The sequence below is a fragment of the Xiphias gladius genome, chromosome 12 (assembly GCF_016859285.1).
Source record: "Xiphias gladius isolate SHS-SW01 ecotype Sanya breed wild chromosome 12, ASM1685928v1, whole genome shotgun sequence".
Taxonomy (NCBI): Eukaryota; Metazoa; Chordata; class Actinopteri; order Istiophoriformes; family Xiphiidae; genus Xiphias; species Xiphias gladius.
In genome coordinates this window covers 6,623,900-6,645,349 of record NC_053411.1, presented here as the reverse complement: position 1 = coordinate 6,645,349, position 21,450 = coordinate 6,623,900, and the positions used below count along the sequence as shown (strand labels likewise).

The following is a 21,450-nucleotide window of genomic DNA, read 5'->3' as shown; positions in this document are numbered from 1 at the left end:
ACCTGTCATGTATAGCGAGCTCTGACATAACTCCAGGCTCATTTTTGGACTATCAAACTCAGAAGTATCAAAAGAAAAAATTCAATAAGTACTTTTGTTCCATCACCTGCTGTTTGCAGTCACTAGATCTGCAGACAACGGTGCTGTCACTGACCAATGACCACTAAAATCAAACATGGCTTTTATATTTTCTCATTTTATGTTGACACAGGCAATAGATCCAAATTTATGGCGAGGGGGAGATAAACTGGGAGAATTTAAAACTAACAGGTGGTTTCAAACATACTGAAACCTTACATTTGTTGATAAACAACTGTATGCATGCAATGTAATGACACTTATACTCTGGTGGTGCCTCGCTGTCTTTTTAATAAATTTAAATGCCTACTCAGTAAAGATGTCATTGTTACCCAGGGCATGCACAGGTAACATCCTTTAACATGTTATATTCTGATGTACAATGCTGCATAGTATAGCTGTTCCATTTTTAGTGGGGTGGGACTATGCCAAAACACAGGTTTTCTAAGGGTTGTGTTCTATGGTGATGCCCCTTTCTAGGTAAATGTGACCCGAAGGTCAGATGCCAATCATTTCAAAGCATCTTGACTGTATAACTCCTTAGTCATACAATGTTCATTTCTCTATATGAAACACTTCATGCCGACTGTGACAATACTAAAACCCTCTTAAAATTGGATGAACTACAGCTGATGTCAAATCTCCCACTGATTCACTGAACGAGGAGGATTGGAAGTAGACTAAATGCACTGGACACTTTACTATTAGAGCTGAAATTATTAGTCATTATTATTATGGGCTGATATTGAAAACTCTAGCTTGTCATAGCATTTACAAAGATCACTATTTGGCAATTTCTAATTCTCCCATTTCTTAATTCTGAGTGCAAAAAGCTTTTGCCTTTATCAGGAACTGTGATGAGCTCAATGACACTATACAAATTTACACCAAACAAAATAAGCTTAACTGAAAAATTTATGCTTTATTACATTTTCACAGCTGTCCCAAAAACAAATCCACAGCATAGTTTGCTGGATACATTGTCAATTGCTGGATTATGTTTCTGTAAATTAAAGTATTCCGGACACATCCCTTGAGCTCTACAGAAACTTAACTGTAGTAATCTTGGAAGAATACAGTGACTGATTATCTTCGTGATGGCGTCGAAGTTCTGGCCAAACTCTGCAAAACAAGACGACATCTTAGAAATGGTTGGCAAAAAAAAAAAAAAAAAAAAAAAAACACCCTTACCATGTGTGACTGAAAATGTTAAATTAGTTTTGATCAGAGGGGATACCAATCAGTCATGAATTCTCAGACTGGGGCGGTAAAAATAACTCATCACTTCCAGATGAAACAAAATTATATCTATATAAATATAAAGTTTAATTCTTACCACACACTCCAAAGCAGTGGGCAGAATTCCAGAGAGACTTGGATGCTGATTTGACCTGAAACATGAAAATACAGTTTATAAATTTGTCTAAACACAAAGAGCCTAAAGCTTTTAGTCTTATGATCAGAGGGGATACCAATCAGTCATGAATTCTCAGACTGGGGCGGTAATTAGAAACTCATCACTTCAACTTTCAGACTTAAAAAAAAACAAAACAAAAAAAACCCCAAAGGATTCACATTCTGAAACCTCAACGTGTCCCAATTCAAACTACAATATTACTCACCAGTATTGGCTGACAGTAAGCACTGCACATGGCTCGACCTGGGGGGTGGAAGATTAAATTGTTAGAACAAAAAGTTCAGTTTCGTGGGATAACTACACAACTATTTTACATTGTACCAAACTTTATATGCATTTGCCCACTTTCAACCTTCAGCAGTTAAATCAAAATTATGTCGTTCAATCTGCATCATTGCTGCAGAAAAAGTGATCTCTTTAGCTGCTAATGTTTTGTTATAATTACTTGACTTGTTAAGTCATCAAGTAAGTTTTAAATTGCTTTGGCCATTCTAATGGTTTTAAAATCCCTTGGGCTGTTTAGGTGCCATGTAAGTCATTTTTGGGTATTGAACCCTTTGCATTAAAAATTTTATAAAATTGCGCCACATTGTTATTTGTCCTTTTTCTATTACTCAGTATTGCATTTCTTTGCCAGGACACATTTTCATTCCAAACCTGTTACCTAATTCAACTTTTACAGACTTTAAATTCAGCAGCAAGGGTTGTCAGTTAAGGTACAATTCATTACAAAAGCACCAAAAAAAAAAAAAAAAAAAATTAAAGAGTAGTACATTATTTGCTGATAAAATGACAGATGTCCTGCTCATTTTATCACTCTTCAGAGCACCCTATTCCTTCATTAGGTTCTCCGTTTACAGCAATGTAGGATTTTGCTTCAGGAATGTGATCAGTAGTGGTGTCTCAGTCATGCCTTCACAGCCAGCTCTCACACTCCATCAGAACTCCAAGCAGGTCACCTTACACCTGGAGGGGGGGGGGTGTCAGGGTCCTCAGTGCCATACTAGGGCAACAGGAGTAGAGGCCCAGCTCTAGGAGTTAAGGGATGGGTTAAGTGTAGACCCAGCCCCTTGACTGGATGGGTAACATGTCATCATTTCCACACTCCCAGAAATGTCAAATATATGCACATTTGCTCATTTACCTGTAGCACAGTCCCAGGTGTCTGATGATGTTCCCAACAGCTGAAGAGGGAGTATCTTCAAAACCTACAACAAGTGAAAACGGTAAGTCAATACAGTTTCATTAGTGTGACTGACAAGTTCTCTCTAAAAACTTGTGTGATCAGAGGGGATACCAATCAGTCACAAACTCTCAGACTGGGGCGGTAATAGAAACTCATCACCTCTACGTAATAATCGTCAGTAACTGCACCAGATACCTACCTCAACTCTGGGACAAGATCTGTCAATCCTGATGACCTCCTTGTCCCCCCGTCAGCATTAATAGCAACCTTAAATGTTAAGAATAAAAGGTTAAAGTCATACTACATCTAGTTGGTTCATGTTTGTCTTCTAAAAATGGGCCTGAGATTAAAATCATCAAATCTGAAAAATTAGAATTTTAATTCCACTCAATTTGTTTCCCCAATCCGTTTTGAGATCGTTTCCATTCAGACTGTTGGTAACCCCAACGGGTCTTCCCCTTATTGCCAAGGTCACACCAGTGGGTTCACCTTTTCAGGTCTGGCATTGACACAAGGCGTAAGACATGTGCGGGTGTCATCATGAAGGAAACTGGGTGTAACAGAGCCGTTGTTTGCCACTTTTAAAAAAAAAAGGCCTTCATCTTAATGATACAGTCAGGTGCCTTATGAACACTGGAAGAGATTTCACTTGCTGTAATCGTTTCTTCTGTTCATACTAGCCATTAAAAGATCCCTCCTTAATGTGCTTCCAATGTAAGTGATGTGACAAAGTCCTCATTTTGCATTAATACATTCAAAAGTCTTTGAAATTATGTGGCTACAGCAAGTAATGCGAATTTCAATATTCATATGGGCACCTGACCATAGTTGTAAGACTTATGAAAAACTGAACCTGCCCTTTATACATACACATACACACACACACACACACACACACACCTGACAAGAGTATATGCAAAGGACTCGCTCACCTGGCCAGACACCCTCGAGAAAAGATCTTCCAAACAAGTACCTGTAACAGACAAGATACTGTCAGGTCCAAGCAAAAAAGGGTGACTAAATTCATACTAGCAACTGTTTACATTCACAGACGTCAGATATTCCATTTCTCAACAGCAGTTCAGACGAACGAGATTCCAAATATATATCATCATTTTCAAAATGTCTGGAATTAAGAGATTTTGGTAACATTTCCATAGGTGTGTGTTAACATCTTACCTTCAACTAGAACAGCTTAGTCATGTTGCTGAAGTGGTCAATGAATCATCTGTTGTCAGAAGACAAGTTTACTTACTACATATTCAGAAGAAACCACAGTTCATTTCTAAATTGTCTGAAATAAATAATTAGTTACATAGATCATGCCACTGATCAAGTTGCTATATTTATAGCAGAATGCTTAAACTAAAATTGCAGCATTAAAAGCAAATTAACAAGTAATTTTTAAGTCAAAGTTGACAGATGTTGTTAATAAATGCAGTTGCTCAGATGTTCTAGTCGTTTCACATCGGATCAAAGTGAGCTAAGATTCATCATCATTGGAACTGCATTGTGAAAGGATATGTAGTCTTTAGATATACTTTAAAACAAGGACTAAGTGAGGAAAAAAAAAAAAAGTACCAGGAGACTTCATTGAATGCTTTCCTCTTCAAGTATCCAATCAAAAAGGCCCTGCAAGAGAAAGTGGCGTAAAGTTGAGTAGAGTTCAACCATAACCTTTTGTGGTATATCAAGGGTCAAATGTCTGATCAGTGCTTTGGTGACAAACTGCCATGTGACATTAGTCGTCCAGGCGTTTGATGGGTATTACCCCATTTCATCCCTTCAAACAGTCAGAAACACCTTTTCCATTGACTTAACATTGTGGGGAAACTGGGAATATTTGTGTTACTGCCAAAGTTAAGTGCATTAAATGGGCTGACAGTAGCTCAAGTGCTGAGAGATTGGTCTGCATTTCAAAAATACTGCATTAAAAAAGGCATTTCTGATAGAACTTTAAAAATTTATACAAAAACAAACTTACATCTTGAGATTTCAAGGGAGCATCCTTCCTCAAATGCCTAATAATTACAGTAGAGAAACACCAATAAGCAAATCATATTAAGAATTAAACATTTTCAGTTGGCTCAACTAAAAAAGGTAATCAGATTATAAAATGACATCACTTTATTCAGGCATATGCTTGTCATTAATAAATCATCATGTTAATACCGCAGCTACTGAATAAATGCCTGCAATAAGTTGGTCTTCTCACCTCAGTGCGCTTTACAGCTGCTTTGAGCTGTAAAGTGAAAGGATACCGCAGCATAGCCTGCAAAAGAAAAATCAGTGGTAAACCAAGAACTGACAGGTAAAATTGGGGTTTCAGATTAGCAAGGCTGATCAGAATAAAAATTTTGCATCACTAAAGTTAGGCACATGCTTGTCTGTTTGAAACCAGATCAAGATGGGCCCTTGTGGAACTTTATTACTTTTAGCTTTAGTCTAAGTCAAATCCATCACTCTTGTTCATCTTTGATACAGACATTAACCATCTAGAGCAAGATCTCATTTCAACCATGAAGCACTCAGACAAAAATAACCATGATTGTGTTTTACATTTTTGATGGTGGAGCCCATATGCTACTCAGAATCTGGTAAAGAAGTTTCTTCAAAGGCTGATTCAGTAAGAGAGAGTTCAAGGATTCATCACTGCAGCACACTGAGCTTCTGAACAATAGAGCCAATTTAAGGATGATCTATAAAACAAAAGTTGCTGAACAAACTGAAATTACTAAAGATGAGTTCAAATTACCTTCTGCAGAGAAGTTGCCACTCTTCTCATACCTGAAGAGGGGGAAAAAAAAAATTAAATGAGCACTTCAGGGGTTTTGCGGGCAGCTTCATACGTGCACACTTAATATAGTAGCTTCATGCTACTCAGGATCTTGAAAGATTAAGTTTCCTCAAAAGATTTTCAGTGAGAGAGTTCAAGTAGGGCATCATTGTAGCATGCTATTCCAACCTCAACATTATTTAAATCTGGCACTAAGGCATGTCCAATCAAGCAATGTAAACGAGTCACAGAAATTAAAAAAAAAAAAAAAAATAGTTACCTTTGCAGCAAATTGTTTCTGGATCGCACTCCATCTATAAAAAGCAAAAGTGAGCGGACATTATTGCTTGAGCAGGCTGCGGCTAGCAAGTGAGTTTCCTCTGGTCGGCCAACACGTGACCGATCCGTGCAACGTGTTCGGGCCGCCATGAGTCGGTAGAATAGATACTGATTTAAAAAGCGTCTCGCATCAGAATAATTTAGTGCAATCACAGTCATTCAGTACAGGTCTGTGAAAATTATCATCATTGAGAGACACTGCTAGCAACCGCGCCAGACGACCAGTGGCCATGTCTGATCTTACATAAGTTCACCTTGAGTTTTCGCACAAATACTACATGCGGAATTTAGAAAAAACGTGTTATAGTTTGTTAACAAATTCTATTAAATGACACTGTTGTGTCTAACTGACGGATGGTTAAGGATTGAATTCAGCTCAGGGCGATGCTGCATCCAAACTCCAAGCATAAGTTGCTAGCTAAAAACAGTACTTTTATCTTTTAATATAGATTAAAAGGCATAACCCTTAATTGCATATATCCTGTATTAGTAAAGACAACATATTCACAAAAGTATATTTTATCTATTACAATGAATAAACTTGCAATCGAATGCGTTTTGACCAAAGAAAAAAAATGTGCACACTCTTACCTCGGCCAGACCACAGAAGGAAGTGGAAGAAGGAAACGGTGCATCTGCCTTTTATCTCATGGCTGAAAGACTCCTCCCCCGCCCGGCAAACCAGGGTGGAAACCACGCTAACATTTCCACGAGTTACATGTAGCTATGGATAAATTAAACTTGACAGAGAAAACTGTTTTACATTTATTAAACTCACCGCTTGTAGAGCGAAGACTTTGTGCCGAAGACACGTGTGAAGAAAGCGTAAAGAGTTTCTTTTATTGCGCCATTTCCGTTAAGAATAGGAAATATTTTTCACATCCACAAGATGGCAGCCACGGCGTGGCTCTTGCAGACCAAGACACCTATAGCAATTCTAAAATATTTTCTGATAAGCCTCCACTTTAGAAGCAGAACCGTGTCATGCCCCCATCCATCCTCCATAAACCATTTTAAGATTAATCAACTATTCATTTTATGGAAATTAGTACCAAAATGAGCCAAGATGAGGGTTATTAAGGTGAACCACATTTAATCTTTTGCTGCTGCATCAGTTTCTGTTCAGCATTTTCAAAATAAATCAGCCAAAAATAAATGCAAATATGCCTATAATAATAATGATGAACTGCAAACACAACCACACACGGTTAACACAAACATATACAAACGTAGAGACATAATCACCTTACATAATTTTGATCGCCACATAGTCCAAATGTGCATAGTTTGTATTTCATCTTATCTGTAGCCAGTTTATTATTATTATTATTATTGCAAACAGCTCTATACATGCTCTTATGATATTTTTAGGGTTCTTTTTTTGTTGTTGTTGTTGTTTTTTGTCTGTGTGTGTGTGTGTGTCCTGGTTGTGTAGACACAGACAAGGGATTTCTGGGCAACTTCAACTACTATCAGTAGAGAAGAGATATAGGCTTAAAGAGCCAAAACTCCAACAACACAACACTAGCATACAGACTTAGTCAAAATAACTAGGTCTCACAATAAAGTTACTCCTTGTGCTATGTTATATATTATATACTTATATATATATATATATATATATATATATATATATATATATATATATATATATATATATATATATATAATACTACAAGTACTGCTGGAATTTGACCCTTTTAGACTGGTGCTGTAGAAACAGAGAGTTTAATCTCAGTTGTATGTTTTTATGGTTGTAATAAGTATTTAACTTTGAACTATTTCATTGTGGTATGTATTATGTTCAGTCTAATATCCCTACTACCGCTACAACTACTAATCATAATAATAACAGATTTTTAAAGGAGTAGCATAATAACTATAAATGGTACTTTTGTTATTCCATTTACTATATATACAGCTCATGTTCCCATAGTGAATATCTGTAAATATACCATAGTGTAAGAACAGGATTAGAAGATGGAATTTATTATGGTATATTCAGTGTTTCCCTTATAGTTAGATTAGATTATATTTGGACCTTGGACAAAATTATTACTGAGTTTTTTCCTAAGTGTCAACTATGAGTTCAGTGGATAAAAGTCACATATTCATTGTGGAACACCATGGCAACTGTTGCCATGGTGTTACCTCATGATGGTGTGATGCTGTGTTTGACATTTCATTCATTCTGATTCATCCATAGAATAATAACTTTGACGTTAGCTAACTAAAATGCAGGTGTCTCGATTGATATTTATACAGTTTTACTACAAAAATGAAAATACAACCGGTTCAATAAATTCAGTCTTTATTTGCTATCAGAAAAGCATTTCTTGTTATAGTTTAAGACTTCAGAAGCTTCGAAAAGGATACAAAAGGATTTTTATAAAAATTGACACATTTTTAAGACAGACATTATTATGATAATGAGAAGTTTTCCCCTGCGACCTATCCAATCTACTACTAAATTCACTAAAGGTAATATAAAAAAAGCAAGTACATAGTGGATAATAGGAAATTGCAGCAGGTCTATTGTAAACATGATTGTTTTACATTTTAAGAAGGGTCAATCATTAATACTTCTTAAATACTGTCTGACATTTAGGTTGGGGTACTCTGTTCAAATTAGAACACATTTAAAAAAAATTGATGTGCAACTTCAATCTAGCAATCAAAAGACAGCTGGTGCTGGTGCTGTGTTTAGTACAGGTTCATGACCAGGCTCTAAAAACGCTTTCTCTTTCTCAAACACACAGATGCAAACACTCTCCTGTCTTGTTCCATCAGGTTAAATAACCTCCACCAGAACACACACCGAGAAGACCTTTATCTCATGAGGAAGTCAAACACTGTTAAGCTTTTCTACCTGACATCTCTTGTGTATTTCTGTGCACACAAAGATGGGAAAACCTGTTAAATGGATAAAATGTGATAAAAACTGCAATTTCTCCACGAATATTAACGTACAAATGTGTGTGACTAGTTTGATTCCTTTTTGAGTTTGTCCTCCTCTTATTATCAACAGCTGATTACTGATTAGCTTTAATAATTGGCACTGATTACCAAACAGACGTGAATATTATCGGAACAAAAGTTCACTAATCAGTCATCGCTACTCTTTAGAAATTTTCCATTCCTTCTGGTCAAACATCAACATGCTATAGTTTCATAGTACTAAACCAAAGGAAGTAGAGATTATTTGTACTCCAAGCTTACTAGTGGACCAGATGTAAGGAGCTAAGATGTTAAGACATTCTTACACCCCTGACTAAAACCTGAAATTAGCAACGTAGAAGAAGGGAACCAGAATCAGCTGAACTCAGTCACATAAAGACTGGGCTTTAGAATTAAAGCCAGTCCCATAGACGTCAATGTAAAATCAACAGCTTGGCTCCCCCAGCTCCTAAAGTAAAACTGAACAACATATTAGAAAGGGTTTGGTTATATCGTCCATGTTGGTCTCCAGTACTACCGAATCTCAGCCAACAAGGAGTTGTTCCTTAGCTGCTTCTTCGACAAAGGTGAAGGTGGCGAGGATGATGTCACAGGTGTGAGCGTGACACTGTAGAGGTTGGTGATGAAAGCCTCCCAGCCGCGACGAAATGCTCGGTCCAAGGCCTGATGGGAAGAGGAGGGTAAAGGTTAGCAAGGTCAAAAATATGCCAATAAGGTTGACCTTAAAATGACTGCTAGATATGATCAGAAGTGTGAGAGAAAACAGATGTATACAGTCATACAGCATCTTTATAGTTTTGTACCAATACTAAACACCTAGTTATCATGAAGGCAGTTGCTTTGTTTTTTTGTTGCACTGCTGCTAAGTGAATGTCATGGAAACAAGACGAGTCTACAAGTCTTTGAGGTTTTGGTGCTTTGAGCTAAATGCTAATATATGCACAGTGACAATGCTAATATGTTGATATTTAACATGTATGTTTTACCATCTTTGTTTTGTGTGTTGGCATGCTAACAGGTGCTAATCAGCACTTAAGAAAAAGTACAACCAAGGCTGATGGAAATGGCATCAGATTTGCGGGTATTTGGTCATTAGCCAATGCACTGGGCAAATAAAACTTTTAACTTTATGATGGTGCTAGTAAAGCAATTTTGTCTGGAACTACATGGTCTCAGTCTCAGGTATTGATGAAAACAGTTTGACAGTTATAAATATCAGCCATATTAGCTCTGTAGTGTTGCTCGAAGCGACTGCTTCCCCAACCTCTTCAGCCAATGACCCCTCAGTACAGGTTGCACATGTCACAAAAGTTGACTCTATTTGAAAACTGTTTAGGTAACTGAAGATGTAAAACTATTGCTGTATAGCAGCAAAAAGAAACATTTGGAAAAATACACCTATCTCTGTGTAGAAAAACTACAGTTTTTCAGGTTTCTTGCCTGTTTATCTTCTTGTGACCACACAGATTTATCTTGGGACCCCCTGGTTGGGAACCACTGTAGCTGGTGATTTTTGTTCAACTCAAGAATAGTCAACCAGTAGTTCTCAGCTACAGAGAGTGAGCAGAAATAGGATACTTGCTTTTAACATACAGGTATCCTAGCTACACTCACCCTTATAGTCAGAAATGAATGCTCTTCAGGCACAGTCAGTGTCTTCGGTGTGACTGTCATCAAATCTGACAGGAGGTCAGACTGTGAGGCCAGAGGGTCCAGCTGATTTGTTAACAGCAGTGGAATGTTTTTATGGTGTGGGTTTAGTAGGCAGGTCACCGCTGCCATACTTCGTTACACTGATCAAAGGACATGATACAGGAGCCACAGGAATGTCACCTCTGTGCATGTGTTTCAGTGGGAGCAGAAAATCTTTAGGACTTTGTGAATCAGGTGCACCACTGCTGGTTTACTTGTAAAGCTAAAAGCCCATTAGTAGAACCTCTGCTCCATCTTAATTTTTTTCATGTCATTAAACATGACGTAAAGGAAAAATCCTGTCAGAAGTTACTTACTGTGTTGGTGACATGCACCAATGGCTGCTGTACCTTGACTCTATTTTACACGGTTAGTTTACACGGTGATTAATAGCCCAGTGTGCAGTATGTGAAGGATGTTGAGGGAGAACTTTACCCTCTGTTCCACAAACTCTGAGGACTCAATTATGTAACCTTCAGGGGATTAAAGTTTAACCAGGTGGGGTAAGGCTGAATGTGGAATTTATGTAAATGTGAGATACAGAAAGCGGAAGTTAATAAGTGTTCTTCTGCAATATGTTGATAACAAATTGACAGAAACAACATAAGGCTCTCACTTTGTATTTTTTTTTGTCTGTTTTCTCTCACCTTGCGGTAGTTCTTCATTGTGTTCCTCTTCACCGCCTTCATACCCTCCTCTTGCTCTCTCTTCATCCTGCTCTCTTCCTCTCCCTCCTCTTCTCTCCCCCTCTTCTTGTCTCTGATGAGGACCTGGTCGTCCTCATCCTCCCGGACTGGGAAGTGAACGAGCGCGGGCTCCTTCCCTTTTCCCGCCTTCTCATTTTCTCCCTCCATCTTCATCACTTTCTCCATCTCTACCTCAACCATCACCCTGGTGCCCTCCAGGACGTGGGGGTCAACCGAAGTCTCCGTGTTTAAGTTGGGCTTCTCGTCTCGGTCTGCATCTTCCTCGATCCTCCCCTCCTTCTGTTTCCTCCTGGAGCTGCTTCTCCACCTGCTGCTTCGGCGGCTGGGTTTCCTGCGCAGGAGAGTTTCGCCATCGTCTTCCATTATCCCCTCATTGAAGTCAAATGCCTCGGCGTCTTCCCTCTCCTCTGCACCAGAATTGTGCACCACACTTGGGGCTGGGCTACTCATGGCTCTCCCTTCTCTGCTGCCATCTGCCGTCCCATTCCCTCTCCCCTCTACTTCGTTTTCCCTCACTTCCTCCACTTCTCTGGTGGTCTCGGGCTCATCAAGGCGACCGTAGAAGCCGCTGGACTTATCCAGAAACTTCGGGGCCCGGATGGAGCTCCTGGTTGAGCTTTTCCTGGAGTTCTTGCCAATTGTCATCTTTTCTCTTTCCGTCTTGTTGCTCTTTTACTTCTTGTGTCCTATGTTGCACTCTTACTTCACACACTTTTTCTTCTATTTTTTTGGTTACCTCTGAAAGAGAAGCGGCAAGAGGCCTTGGTTTAATGCCATTACATAACCCTGCTCTCACCCTCACTCTTTGGGTCTCCTTCTTTCTCGCTCACAATCTTAATCATTTCATAGTAGCTCATAGAATTTCATATGAGTCAAAGTTCAGGGAAGGTTATAGATAATAAAAAAGCAGACAAAGTGGAGAGAAATGAGAGGAATGGCATGAAATGAGACCAAAATGGAAGATAATGGGTATGTGCGAGTATCCGCATGTTTTATGTGGATCTGCTGCCGAGGATGGTCTGCTATACAAACATCACAAGATGTTTACGGAGGAAAATAACCAACTATCACCCTTTGGTCAGAGTGTTTTGCACTTGTAGTTCTACTTTGACTTGACTGTGGGTGTGTAAATATGTGCATGTGTGTGTGAGACTGGAGGTCAGAGTCAATGTTATCAGGGTTGTGGTGATAACTGGATGTCAGAGATGAAGACACAGTGTACCTACAACTGAAGACAAACACACACATGCACACAAAGAGCCAGACTTTGACACTGATTTAACCGGTTGGACGCTGAACAGCAGCCAAAATCAATGACTTGTTATTGACTATCTCTCATTGTCAAAATCAGCCGTTGTCTTGTTCTCAATTATGTTAAAAGGATGGGACAAAATTCACTCATTTCACCAAATATGAAAACAAATCAAAACGACGAAGCTGGTCTTACACTAACGGAGGGGGGATCGGCGATGTCACAGCAGGTGTTTTCTATCAGCTACCAAGGACAAAAAAAAACCCTGCTGTGACATCATTGATCAGGTGGTCACCAAAAGTGAAACATGCTTAACGGTTTCTGCCCCCTGTGATAACCCTTTATACCTTTTCAACCTCAAACCTTACACTATAAACGTGCACAAATACTGTTCTTTTGGCCTGCATTTTGATCTTTCATATCAGTATCTACATTTCACTTCAATCCAATGCAAAAATGTGTTTTTGTTATTATAGTTTATCCCTTAAGATAATTTATCTTTACCCTCTGGTCCCCCATTTTTTAGCAAACAAAAAATTCAGCATCTATTTTAAAGACAAGCACTCCAGACAACTCCCATTTAATAAAATAGTTTTGGTAAATACTTAGTTACTTTCTTATCTAGAATAAGATGAGAAGATGAATACCACTCTCATTTCTGCACGGTAAATATAAAGCTATAGTCAGCAGCTGGTTAGCTGAGCTTAACACAAGAGTGGACAGGGGGGGGCAGCTAGCCTGGCTCTGTCCAAAGGTAAAAAAAAATCTACCTGCCAGCATTTATGAATTTCACATTCAATAAATAAAAAAAGGAGACCAAAAGGGAGCTTGATTAAGATAAATGCATTTTGTGGAGTGACAAAATCATTCTGGGAAATTTATGCTAAACAGGTACAGATATGCCAGGTGTGGGTAGCATGTCCCATAATCCGTCACAATTCACAGCATCTGCCTTTGGCTCAGATTACAAAGTAAAGATGAACATAAGTGTAACTGAACATAAGGAAAATAAAAAAAGGACACAGAGAGTGAGCGAAGAAGGACATAGGAGACACAGACCAGAGCCACATTTAAACTTTAATGAAATACTGTTGAGAAGGTAGAGAAAGCAAACCAAATGATTAATAGTAAACAGTTTAACACGGAGAAAATTAGAAAAACAAGACTGAAAATGAAAAGAAGGAAAGAAACATCCAGCCATTTTTTAAAAGAAGAAGCAAGGGAGCGGTAAAGGTGAATGCGGGTTTCTTCAATTCCATAAAGTAACTTACAGATACATGACATTTACACATAAAAGAATGTCATAGTGTAGCAATGGGCGAAATGAAGATTTTTTTACATAGATGTGCAAGTCTTACCTAGTACCTTGCTGTTGTCTCCTTTCCCTCTGTGTGTGTGGGAGAGAACTGGTGAGCAATATCTCCTGTGTGTGTGTGACTGCGAGTCTGAGTGAGTGACTGAGCGCTAGGAGCTCAGGGCACTCCCCTAACACACAACGTCACGAGTCAAACCCTGCCCGAACCTGCACTTCTGTCGTCACCAGAGCAAACACACACACATGCGGCGAAGCACTCTCACTATCAAGGACTCTTTGTCTCGCTCTCTCTCTATCTTCCTCTGGCTCTTACTGCTTAACCACACACCTCTTCTTTACATCCTTAAACAAACATTGACATAAAGTTGCGATTTCAAATCTGTAACACAAACAAGAGACAGAGGGACACATATACTCCTGCCTACACACACATGCACAACACACAGGTGTACTCAACAAGGACTGGAAAAATTCAACTCACAAATCATCATACCAGCAGAGGCAAACATCCTACTCTACACTATCAGCAGCTACTGATATCCGCGGCTATCAGTCATTAGTCATGAACGTTCTCAGCTGTCAGAGATAAACCTACAGTGTACAGATGTGACTTTCAACTCAGCTTTAACCTCAAAAGCTGAGCACTCAACCACCCTCAACACGTATAACTCATAGGAATGACTGCAATTCATACACCCATTCAAAACAAAGGGACCATATAACTGTTAAGTCTACCTGAAGTATTCTCCCGTATCAGCTTTTATATTAACAGGTGGTAGTTTTCCCCTTGTAGCGCTCACAATCATTCATTTCTCTTTAATTAATGTCAAACCCCCTTAAGGGAGTACCAATAAATTACCAATAAAGTTTATGTTATATTTTATGTTGAAACACAAAACTCAGCACATATATTGTTTTCTAACTTTCAAATATTGATATAGGCCTCAGGAGTCCAGCATGGGTCAGGCTTTAGCCAAAAATACCAATATGTCTGTGATAACCCCCATCGGGTCACTGACACACTTGTCTCAGTTTAAGGGAATATCAATAGGCTCAGGACGTTTGAAATGAGAGGACATGAAAGTGATTACCTTCATTCAATAGAGCCAGCTGACTATGGATGAAGCTAAAGGACCTTTTCACATTGATAAACTGTTAGTAATCCTGCAAATCGTGCATAAGTCCCCTTCAAAATCCCACAGTAGCATGCCTCCATGAATACGTCATCAGTAACCATTATTTGCTGAGCTGTGGCGTTGTCAATACTTTAACTCGATTTAATAACAAAATTATCAACATTTAAGAGAAATATCAGTGACACTGAAATAAGATAAATTACCACTAATGTGTCTAAAATACAACTCTTTGCTGATAAGAAGGTATAGACTCATTGAAAGTAGTTGTGTCTTTAGATAAAATGAATGAGCTTGGTCCCTAAATGTTATCTCACTGTTTGGATGGTAAACACTGTGTCTGGGTGGGACAGGGCGTCAGAGCTACTCAGCTTTGTGATTATGTGTGTGGGTTGAGTAATTATCTCCATGCCTACTAAACTCAGCTTCGGGATGTACGGTACACACACATACACACACACACACACACACACAGACAATTGCACTTTATATGTATGTCTGTAAGTGAATCATCATGGTTCAAAGATGGCGTGTGTCTCACTCTCTGACTTCAGTTCCTCTTACTCACCTCCCAGTGCACCTTCATCTTGCAAGACCTGTGTGAGAGTGTGTTGTGGGATGAGGTAGACTCACACCTCCCTATATAGTCACCAAGCGGGCGTCTTCCCTGCAGAGAGGGCGTAACAGCTGTCAATCACACAGGCCTGTAAAAACCTCAGCTCTGTTGAGGCTGGAGAATCCCCACCCGCGTTGGTATCGTCACTGATGACGGCACCAGATGCTGGGAGCAGGTTGCCATGGTCACTATCGAGCAGGGACAAGATATACTTTTTGGTTGCTGTAGTTAGACAATTGGTGTTGATTTTGATGTGGTGAAACTGCAGGAAATCAGGTAGAGAGAAACAAGTCTGTAAAGTGCGACACTGCTAAGTCACGGCTGTGCCCCAGGCTACTGAAATGTACACCGATCAGTCACATTAAAACCAGTAAATGATCGTATGTGTATGGCCAGAAACACTCAGACAGAGAACAGGTGTGCTGTTGGCTGGGTTTCAAATAGGGCAAATTAAGCAGGCAGTTGAGACGGTTGTTCAACTTCTTAGCCAAGTCAGCATTTCTTGAACAGGTTGTCGTGAGAATCCAAAATGTGTTGCAAGGCCATAAATACAGAAAAAGGGACAAACGCAGCCAACTGTATGCAAAAAGTTTGACCTGGTCACATTTCATCTGCAGCGGCACAGAAAAGGCAAAATTTGTTCTTCGTCTGTAAACTAAACATAGCGTCTGTTTAGCTGCATTGTTTCAGTTTCCCCTCTATTTTGCCTGCTGACAGTTAAAGACAAAGTCCGAAGACAATTCACAGGTAAGCAAGTACCACTGAAGTTTGAAAAGAGACAATGACAAAATGTTTTACACTAACTAGGTTTATTTTCAAGACCAAGGAAAGAAATCATCACATTATACAATGTAAATAATATTACAGTAATAAATACATTATACACCAGTGGAGAACTGACTCACAGGCACTAATTACACGTAGGCAGGCACTAGCTGTTTTTACAGTATCATACAAGAGTAGTTGAGGAGCACTTGTTTAAACTTGAATGTTACCTCGTTCTTCGTTCTTCCAATTTCTGAGGATGTCATGAAAGATAATCAAGCACACATCGAGTAGTTCAATTTAAATTTGAAGCTTTTTTTTTTTTTTTTTCAAATAAAGTTTTGAACTACTACTAATGTAAAGTACCAGAGACTTTTTTTGTCTATTAAAGGGATATTCAAGTGTTTTTCTCTGTGGAAATGTACATGGACGGTGTGTTTTAAATTCTGTTATTGGATAAAGAATTTATATGAGCGTCAGTAGTGTTGTTCCCTTATTCAGAGATTCTAAATGGATTCCACAAAATGTATGTTTCTAAAAAGCATCACTAAAAGTAAACACATAAAAATGCTGGTTAGAACTAGTTGTTTCTATGCTATGAGACTAGCATTTGCGCTCTGAGCTGTAACACAAGCTACACTGGGTGTGGAACCATTGCATCTCTGTATTCCTTATGTCTGTGTTGCCTCATAGTGTTGCTAAGTTGTACTACCTGTGTTTGGACAGGTGTATCAGGTGTATCAGAGCATTATAAAGATAAGGCAACAACTAGTTACTAGGCTTTTTTCACTGTGTGGCATGTTTCGTGGCTGCTGTTTGTTATGAATATTGTTTACTGTCAAAAAACGCACCTTAGTACTATCTTTGCTACTCAATGCTAAACAGAGGTTATGATCATGCTTCTGATGATGATGATGATGATGAGGGTTGTTTGACATGTGACTAACATGAATATGGATTTATGGACACTAATCTCACAAAAACTGAAGCCATGCATGAATAAAGTTACTCAATGGCAACTGCATCTCGGTCAGAAATCAGAGAAGATGTTGGTGGCTTAACTGATAAAGCTGGGTACAGATCAGATACAACCAACAAAGGGAACATAGAAAGGAGATGGACCCAGACCCGGTGTAACCCATAGAAATATGTACCTGCTGCCAGGAATGGGTTACACTGCAGGATTTGCACTGAGCACAACATGTAAAAACACCTACAAATGATACTAGAAGGCAAGTCTGTAGTGAGATGGATTGTTTCTCCCGCTTTAAGCAGAAATTTACTGGTGGTGTAACTGCGTGATTTTTCACATTTTTAAATTGGCGCCCCCCTCGGGCAATTGTTTGAACTCATCCTCTGTACTGCTAAATAAAGACATCTAACTCACTAAAACCAAAGAGAACCCTGATACGTACACTAACATACAGTCAACACAATTACAACTACACACACACACACTCACTCCATATATACACATACATGTACATTTACTACCTGACCCAACAGAACAAATGGTAATAACCAGGTAAATTTCAATGTTACCTCTAACAGATATTTTTTCTGTTTTACAGTATTTACAACGCAGTTACATATGCAGCATTAAACAGCAGAATATGCTTTACAATATATATATATATATGTATATATACACAGAGACATATATATATATACACATAAACAACACACACACGCGTGTGTGTGTGTTTGTGCGTGTGTGTGTGCGTGTGTGTGTGTTTGTGCGTGCACGTGTGCTCCTCAGACCTCCACAGCAGGATCTGAACCCAGTCCCTGAGCCTGCAGAGCTTCCTCTCTCTTCATCTTCGGTTTCTCTGTCCGTGTGTGCCACACCAGCACCTAAAAAACAAACACACACGCACACAAACACACACACATAAAGAATGGATATAAAATCAAATACTTAAGTTTTTTTTAAAATAACTGCAACTAGTAAGTCTATCTGTAATTCAATAAAAAGGAAATCATATTTAACATATTTCTTCCCTGTCACAGATCTATTTTCCAGGAGTTTCACTAATACACACATGTAAGCAGTCACCAAAGACCAGGCATACATTCCACACATTTTGACCTTGGCTAGCTTTCGCTATAGATGATTTACAAGTTTCACAATTTGGTCACTCATACTTTAGAGCAGTTGTCGGCTTTGGGCTCCAGTTCATCCATGGTAACCAATCCCTGAAGGAAGCTGCTTTCCAGGAAGCCCATTGGTGCCTCTCCATCAAAACAAGCCTCTGGATTGGCCAGGACCAGTCTGAGGGACACAGCAAAGCCGGCCATGTCCATTGGGAAGGGGCGACTGGGACGCCATCCGGTATGGAAGCGAACCACCTTAGAAGAATAATCAAAAACACAAATAAGAAATGCATTGTTGCTAATAACTCAGTTGAAGTGGCTCTAATAAGACATTAAAAGTAACCATTAGACTTTAAGAGAAGAGAATTGCTGATACTATAAGATCCCACAGATATCAGCTTTAATATGGTGTACTGGTTTGTGTAACTGATGTTTTTTCCAATGGTCTGTTTTTTTTTTTTTTCAGAAAACAAAGATCAATGAATATGAGTCAGAAATAGTTACAGAGGTAGTCACTTTATCAAATGTAATTTTATATATGTTGATCAAAATCTAATAAAAAATGATGTGTATTTTTGTAAAGCTCATATTGTTTGAGCACAAGTTCATTCTCAACCTTGGAAGCAGTAGCTCATCACAAGCCTATCAAATCTTACCTCATGGTCTACTTACTACCTTTCTCAGGAGCTTTCAATTGCAAGTCTTCCTCGGCAGATGGATTTGCTCAGTTGTCATGGCCAAAGTCCCACATTTCTGTCACATGGTAAGCAGCGAGAGACTTATCTCCATGACAACAGAGAACTTTATCTGCTGAGGAAAGCTGTAAGATGCAGTTGACAGCTCTGGAAAAAGATAGTAAGTGGACATTGAGGGTTTTTTTTGTCAAAACACTGTTATCTGTTTGTAATACATCACAAAATAATTACTTAAGCAAAGTCTTTGTTTTGTTTTTTTAATTTCTAAAGATTTAATATTAAAGAAACTAAGCCCATTCAGGAGTCACACAAAAGTAAATATTTTTGCTGTGAGTAATTTGGCCAATTAATTCTTGCTTTTATTGTATGAAGTAAAACGCAGGCTCTTCGAAATTATCAACCCTGGACCCGTTTCAGTTCCACAGTTGGCAAACCAGAACACAAAAAGCACCCACCTTTCCTCCTTCAACCACGGGCCTCTCATATTTCATCCCTCCAACCAGCCCAACTGGCCACACTGATACTCGCTGGGTACTCCTCATCTGAGACAAGACAAGAGGACATTTGTTTTTCCTGTTCAATCATGGGACATTACACACAAACACACACACAGAGAGAGAGAGAGAGAGAGAGACAAACACACGCATGCATTTTCTTTTCTGCTTTTGCATGTAAATGGTTTCCAGACTTCACCCCCGCACGCACGCACGCACTTTCACAGCTATAAACTTTGTAGACATCAATAACAAATAAACAACCCCCTTCTGAAGCTAATAAAAATAAACACATTCACAACACTCACCTCTTCAAATATCTCCAGGCTGTATGTGTTATCATCATCGGCGAAGTAAACCACTCCCTGCTGGTTGTCTCCACCTGGCTGAGCCCTCCTGTCCTCTCTCAGCCACCGTAGTCCCTCATTCCTCTGCTCGACTCCACGAGGCTTCAGCCAGCTGGGGTCACCCTGAGGTGGAGAATGAGCATTGTCTTTGTTTCAAACTGAAGAAAACAAAAAAATGTAGACAGACTGATATGTTTTTTGTCTCCACAAATCGTTGCCCTGTCTCTACCCACCTCTTGGAGTTTGCGGTCCTTGGCAGTAGGCATGTGTAAGTGTGTGTAGGTCAGGCCACTCTTGACCAAGAGGTCAGTCACCAGTGGTGTCTTATGAGGCGAGTCTTCCACCAAAATCCAGTGGAGCTGAGGAACATGGAGGAATGTCTGGGACAAACGAGTCAGCTCGGCCTTCTGCACCAGCCTGGACAGTGAGGGAAATCAGAGGAATGGTGCATTTGTGTGTGAAGGGAGATGGAGAGTAACAGAGGAGGGAGGAGATAGGGTAAGGAAGGCTACCTTGCGTATGTTGGGGTGATGACAAAGATGGTGGGCAGAGAGGGCTTGGCTGCCTGTTTCTGGGGTTGTTTGGTCGCCTCTGACTTCCTCATCTGCTCCTGAAGACGGTGCAGCTCCCCCCGCAGCCGAGATATGGTTCGGTCTTTTGGCATGTCATGCTCTGTGCAGTCGCACCGTTGTCCTGCAAAGCATCAGGGAGAAAAACAGACAAAGGCAGCCTTATGTACAAAAGCAAAAAGCCAATTTCTTACATTCTAAATGTATACCGATGGCATGGGGATATATTTGGCAGTGCACAGTGCCTCCCAAGTGTATTTCTACCAAAAGTTAATGAGTGTATTTATTTCTGACACTCCCTGAAGTTACCTGCCCATGTCACAATGAACTGGGCTTATGTATTAATGGGATCAAGTCTTGAATGAGACTGTGTGCTGTCCACTCACCAAGCTGCATCAGTGCATAGACGAGGCCCAGGAGGGAGACCATGAAGTAGAGCACAAATACAGTTTTCAGCTTCAGCTTCATCCTTGTTGCCATGGTACCCTGACCAGCTGAAAGGATGACAATATGAGACATGTAAAACATCTCCAGTAACAATGTATTACTTTAAGGATTTTTTGATTTTATTCTATTTTTTTTAGTCTATTCTAAAAATGATCCAAAATTCAGTTGCTCAACATTTAGCTAACTAGCTAAGGGGGATAGCGTTCCCATTCAGCAATATTAACGTTACGTTTTCTGTGAGACTAAGTGTCAAAAGTTGAAGCTAAAGATAAGTTTGTGTACGCTATTCCTGAGAAGGTCGGCTGATATGAATATGCATTACACTGAATGATAAATCTGTGTAAGCTAAGATATATTAGCATGACTATTCGTTTTAAGGGAAAATAGCTCCGACTATCATTTCCATGCACTTACCAGAGGCGGGAATTCGATAAAGGCAGGAGCGAGAGGGTTGAATTATGAGTTTAAATGTTCATGTCATCTTGGAAAGATGTGAGTAAACGCACCTCAGTGCATCACAGCATCCATTCATTCGGTTTAGCTAGGACATTTTTTTTTTTTTTTTTTTTT

At 39.4% G+C, this 21,450-nt stretch overlaps 2 protein-coding genes, 1 long non-coding RNA gene and 7 other non-coding genes across 13 annotated transcripts; all 10 read right to left on the bottom strand.

Annotated features, from left to right (window-relative positions):
• Positions 1–8: 8 nt before the first annotated feature.
• On the bottom strand, positions 9–6,636 carry LOC120797109. 3 transcript variants are annotated; one of them, XR_005708456.1, is made up of 14 exons: positions 6,575–6,636; positions 6,388–6,494; positions 5,738–5,771; positions 5,437–5,468; positions 4,897–4,953; positions 4,666–4,702; positions 4,263–4,313; positions 3,861–3,909; positions 3,614–3,654; positions 2,881–2,948; positions 2,640–2,703; positions 1,701–1,738; positions 1,415–1,469; positions 9–1,200 (listed from the first exon to the last, which is right to left on the bottom strand). It is a non-coding gene; the product is annotated as an uncharacterized LOC120797109 (long non-coding RNA). The 3 variants fall into 3 exon arrangements; XR_005708455.1 differs by having other exon boundaries at positions 6,388–6,618; XR_005708454.1 differs by lacking the exons at positions 6,388–6,494; positions 6,575–6,636 and having other exon boundaries at positions 5,738–6,376.
• Positions 1,298–1,370, bottom strand: LOC120797790. The gene has a single exon (XR_005708578.1). It is a non-coding gene; the product is annotated as a small nucleolar RNA SNORD31 (small nucleolar RNA).
• LOC120797793 lies at positions 1,532–1,606 on the bottom strand. Its single transcript, XR_005708581.1, has one exon. It is a non-coding gene; the product is annotated as a small nucleolar RNA SNORD31 (small nucleolar RNA).
• Positions 2,774–2,848, bottom strand: LOC120797791. The gene has a single exon (XR_005708579.1). It is a non-coding gene; the product is annotated as a small nucleolar RNA SNORD31 (small nucleolar RNA).
• On the bottom strand, positions 3,103–3,228 carry LOC120797794. The gene has a single exon (XR_005708582.1). It is a non-coding gene; the product is annotated as a small nucleolar RNA SNORD22 (small nucleolar RNA).
• LOC120797789 lies at positions 3,731–3,800 on the bottom strand. The gene has a single exon (XR_005708577.1). It is a non-coding gene; the product is annotated as a small nucleolar RNA SNORD30 (small nucleolar RNA).
• On the bottom strand, positions 4,122–4,186 carry LOC120797786. Its single transcript, XR_005708575.1, has one exon. It is a non-coding gene; the product is annotated as a small nucleolar RNA SNORD29 (small nucleolar RNA).
• LOC120797788 lies at positions 4,782–4,850 on the bottom strand. Its single transcript, XR_005708576.1, has one exon. It is a non-coding gene; the product is annotated as a small nucleolar RNA SNORD27 (small nucleolar RNA).
• A 1,482-nt stretch (positions 6,637–8,118) lies between the features above and the next one.
• On the bottom strand, positions 8,119–13,855 carry sb:cb1058 (uncharacterized protein LOC394209 homolog). 2 transcript variants are annotated; one of them, XM_040140356.1, is made up of 3 exons: positions 13,764–13,855; positions 11,094–11,891; positions 8,119–9,417 (listed from the first exon to the last, which is right to left on the bottom strand). In XM_040140356.1, exons 2-3 carry the CDS (start codon positions 11,796–11,798, stop codon positions 9,268–9,270), a joined length of 855 nt encoding a protein of 284 aa, XP_039996290.1. In that variant the 5' UTR covers positions 11,799–11,891; positions 13,764–13,855; the 3' UTR covers positions 8,119–9,267. The 2 variants fall into 2 exon arrangements, with proteins under 2 accessions (XP_039996290.1, XP_039996288.1); XM_040140354.1 differs by lacking the exon at positions 8,119–9,417 and having other exon boundaries at positions 9,426–11,891.
• A 2,422-nt stretch (positions 13,856–16,277) lies between these two features.
• Positions 16,278–21,422, bottom strand: b3gat3 (beta-1,3-glucuronyltransferase 3 (glucuronosyltransferase I)). Its single transcript, XM_040140884.1, has 8 exons — positions 21,295–21,422; positions 20,820–20,927; positions 20,377–20,557; positions 20,098–20,281; positions 19,826–19,987; positions 19,479–19,565; positions 18,380–18,583; positions 16,278–18,088 (listed from the first exon to the last, which is right to left on the bottom strand). The coding sequence occupies exons 2-8, from the start codon at positions 20,911–20,913 to the stop codon at positions 17,990–17,992; spliced, it is 1,011 nt and encodes a 336-aa protein (XP_039996818.1). The 5' UTR covers positions 20,914–20,927; positions 21,295–21,422; the 3' UTR covers positions 16,278–17,989.
• Positions 21,423–21,450: the final 28 nt, after the last annotated feature.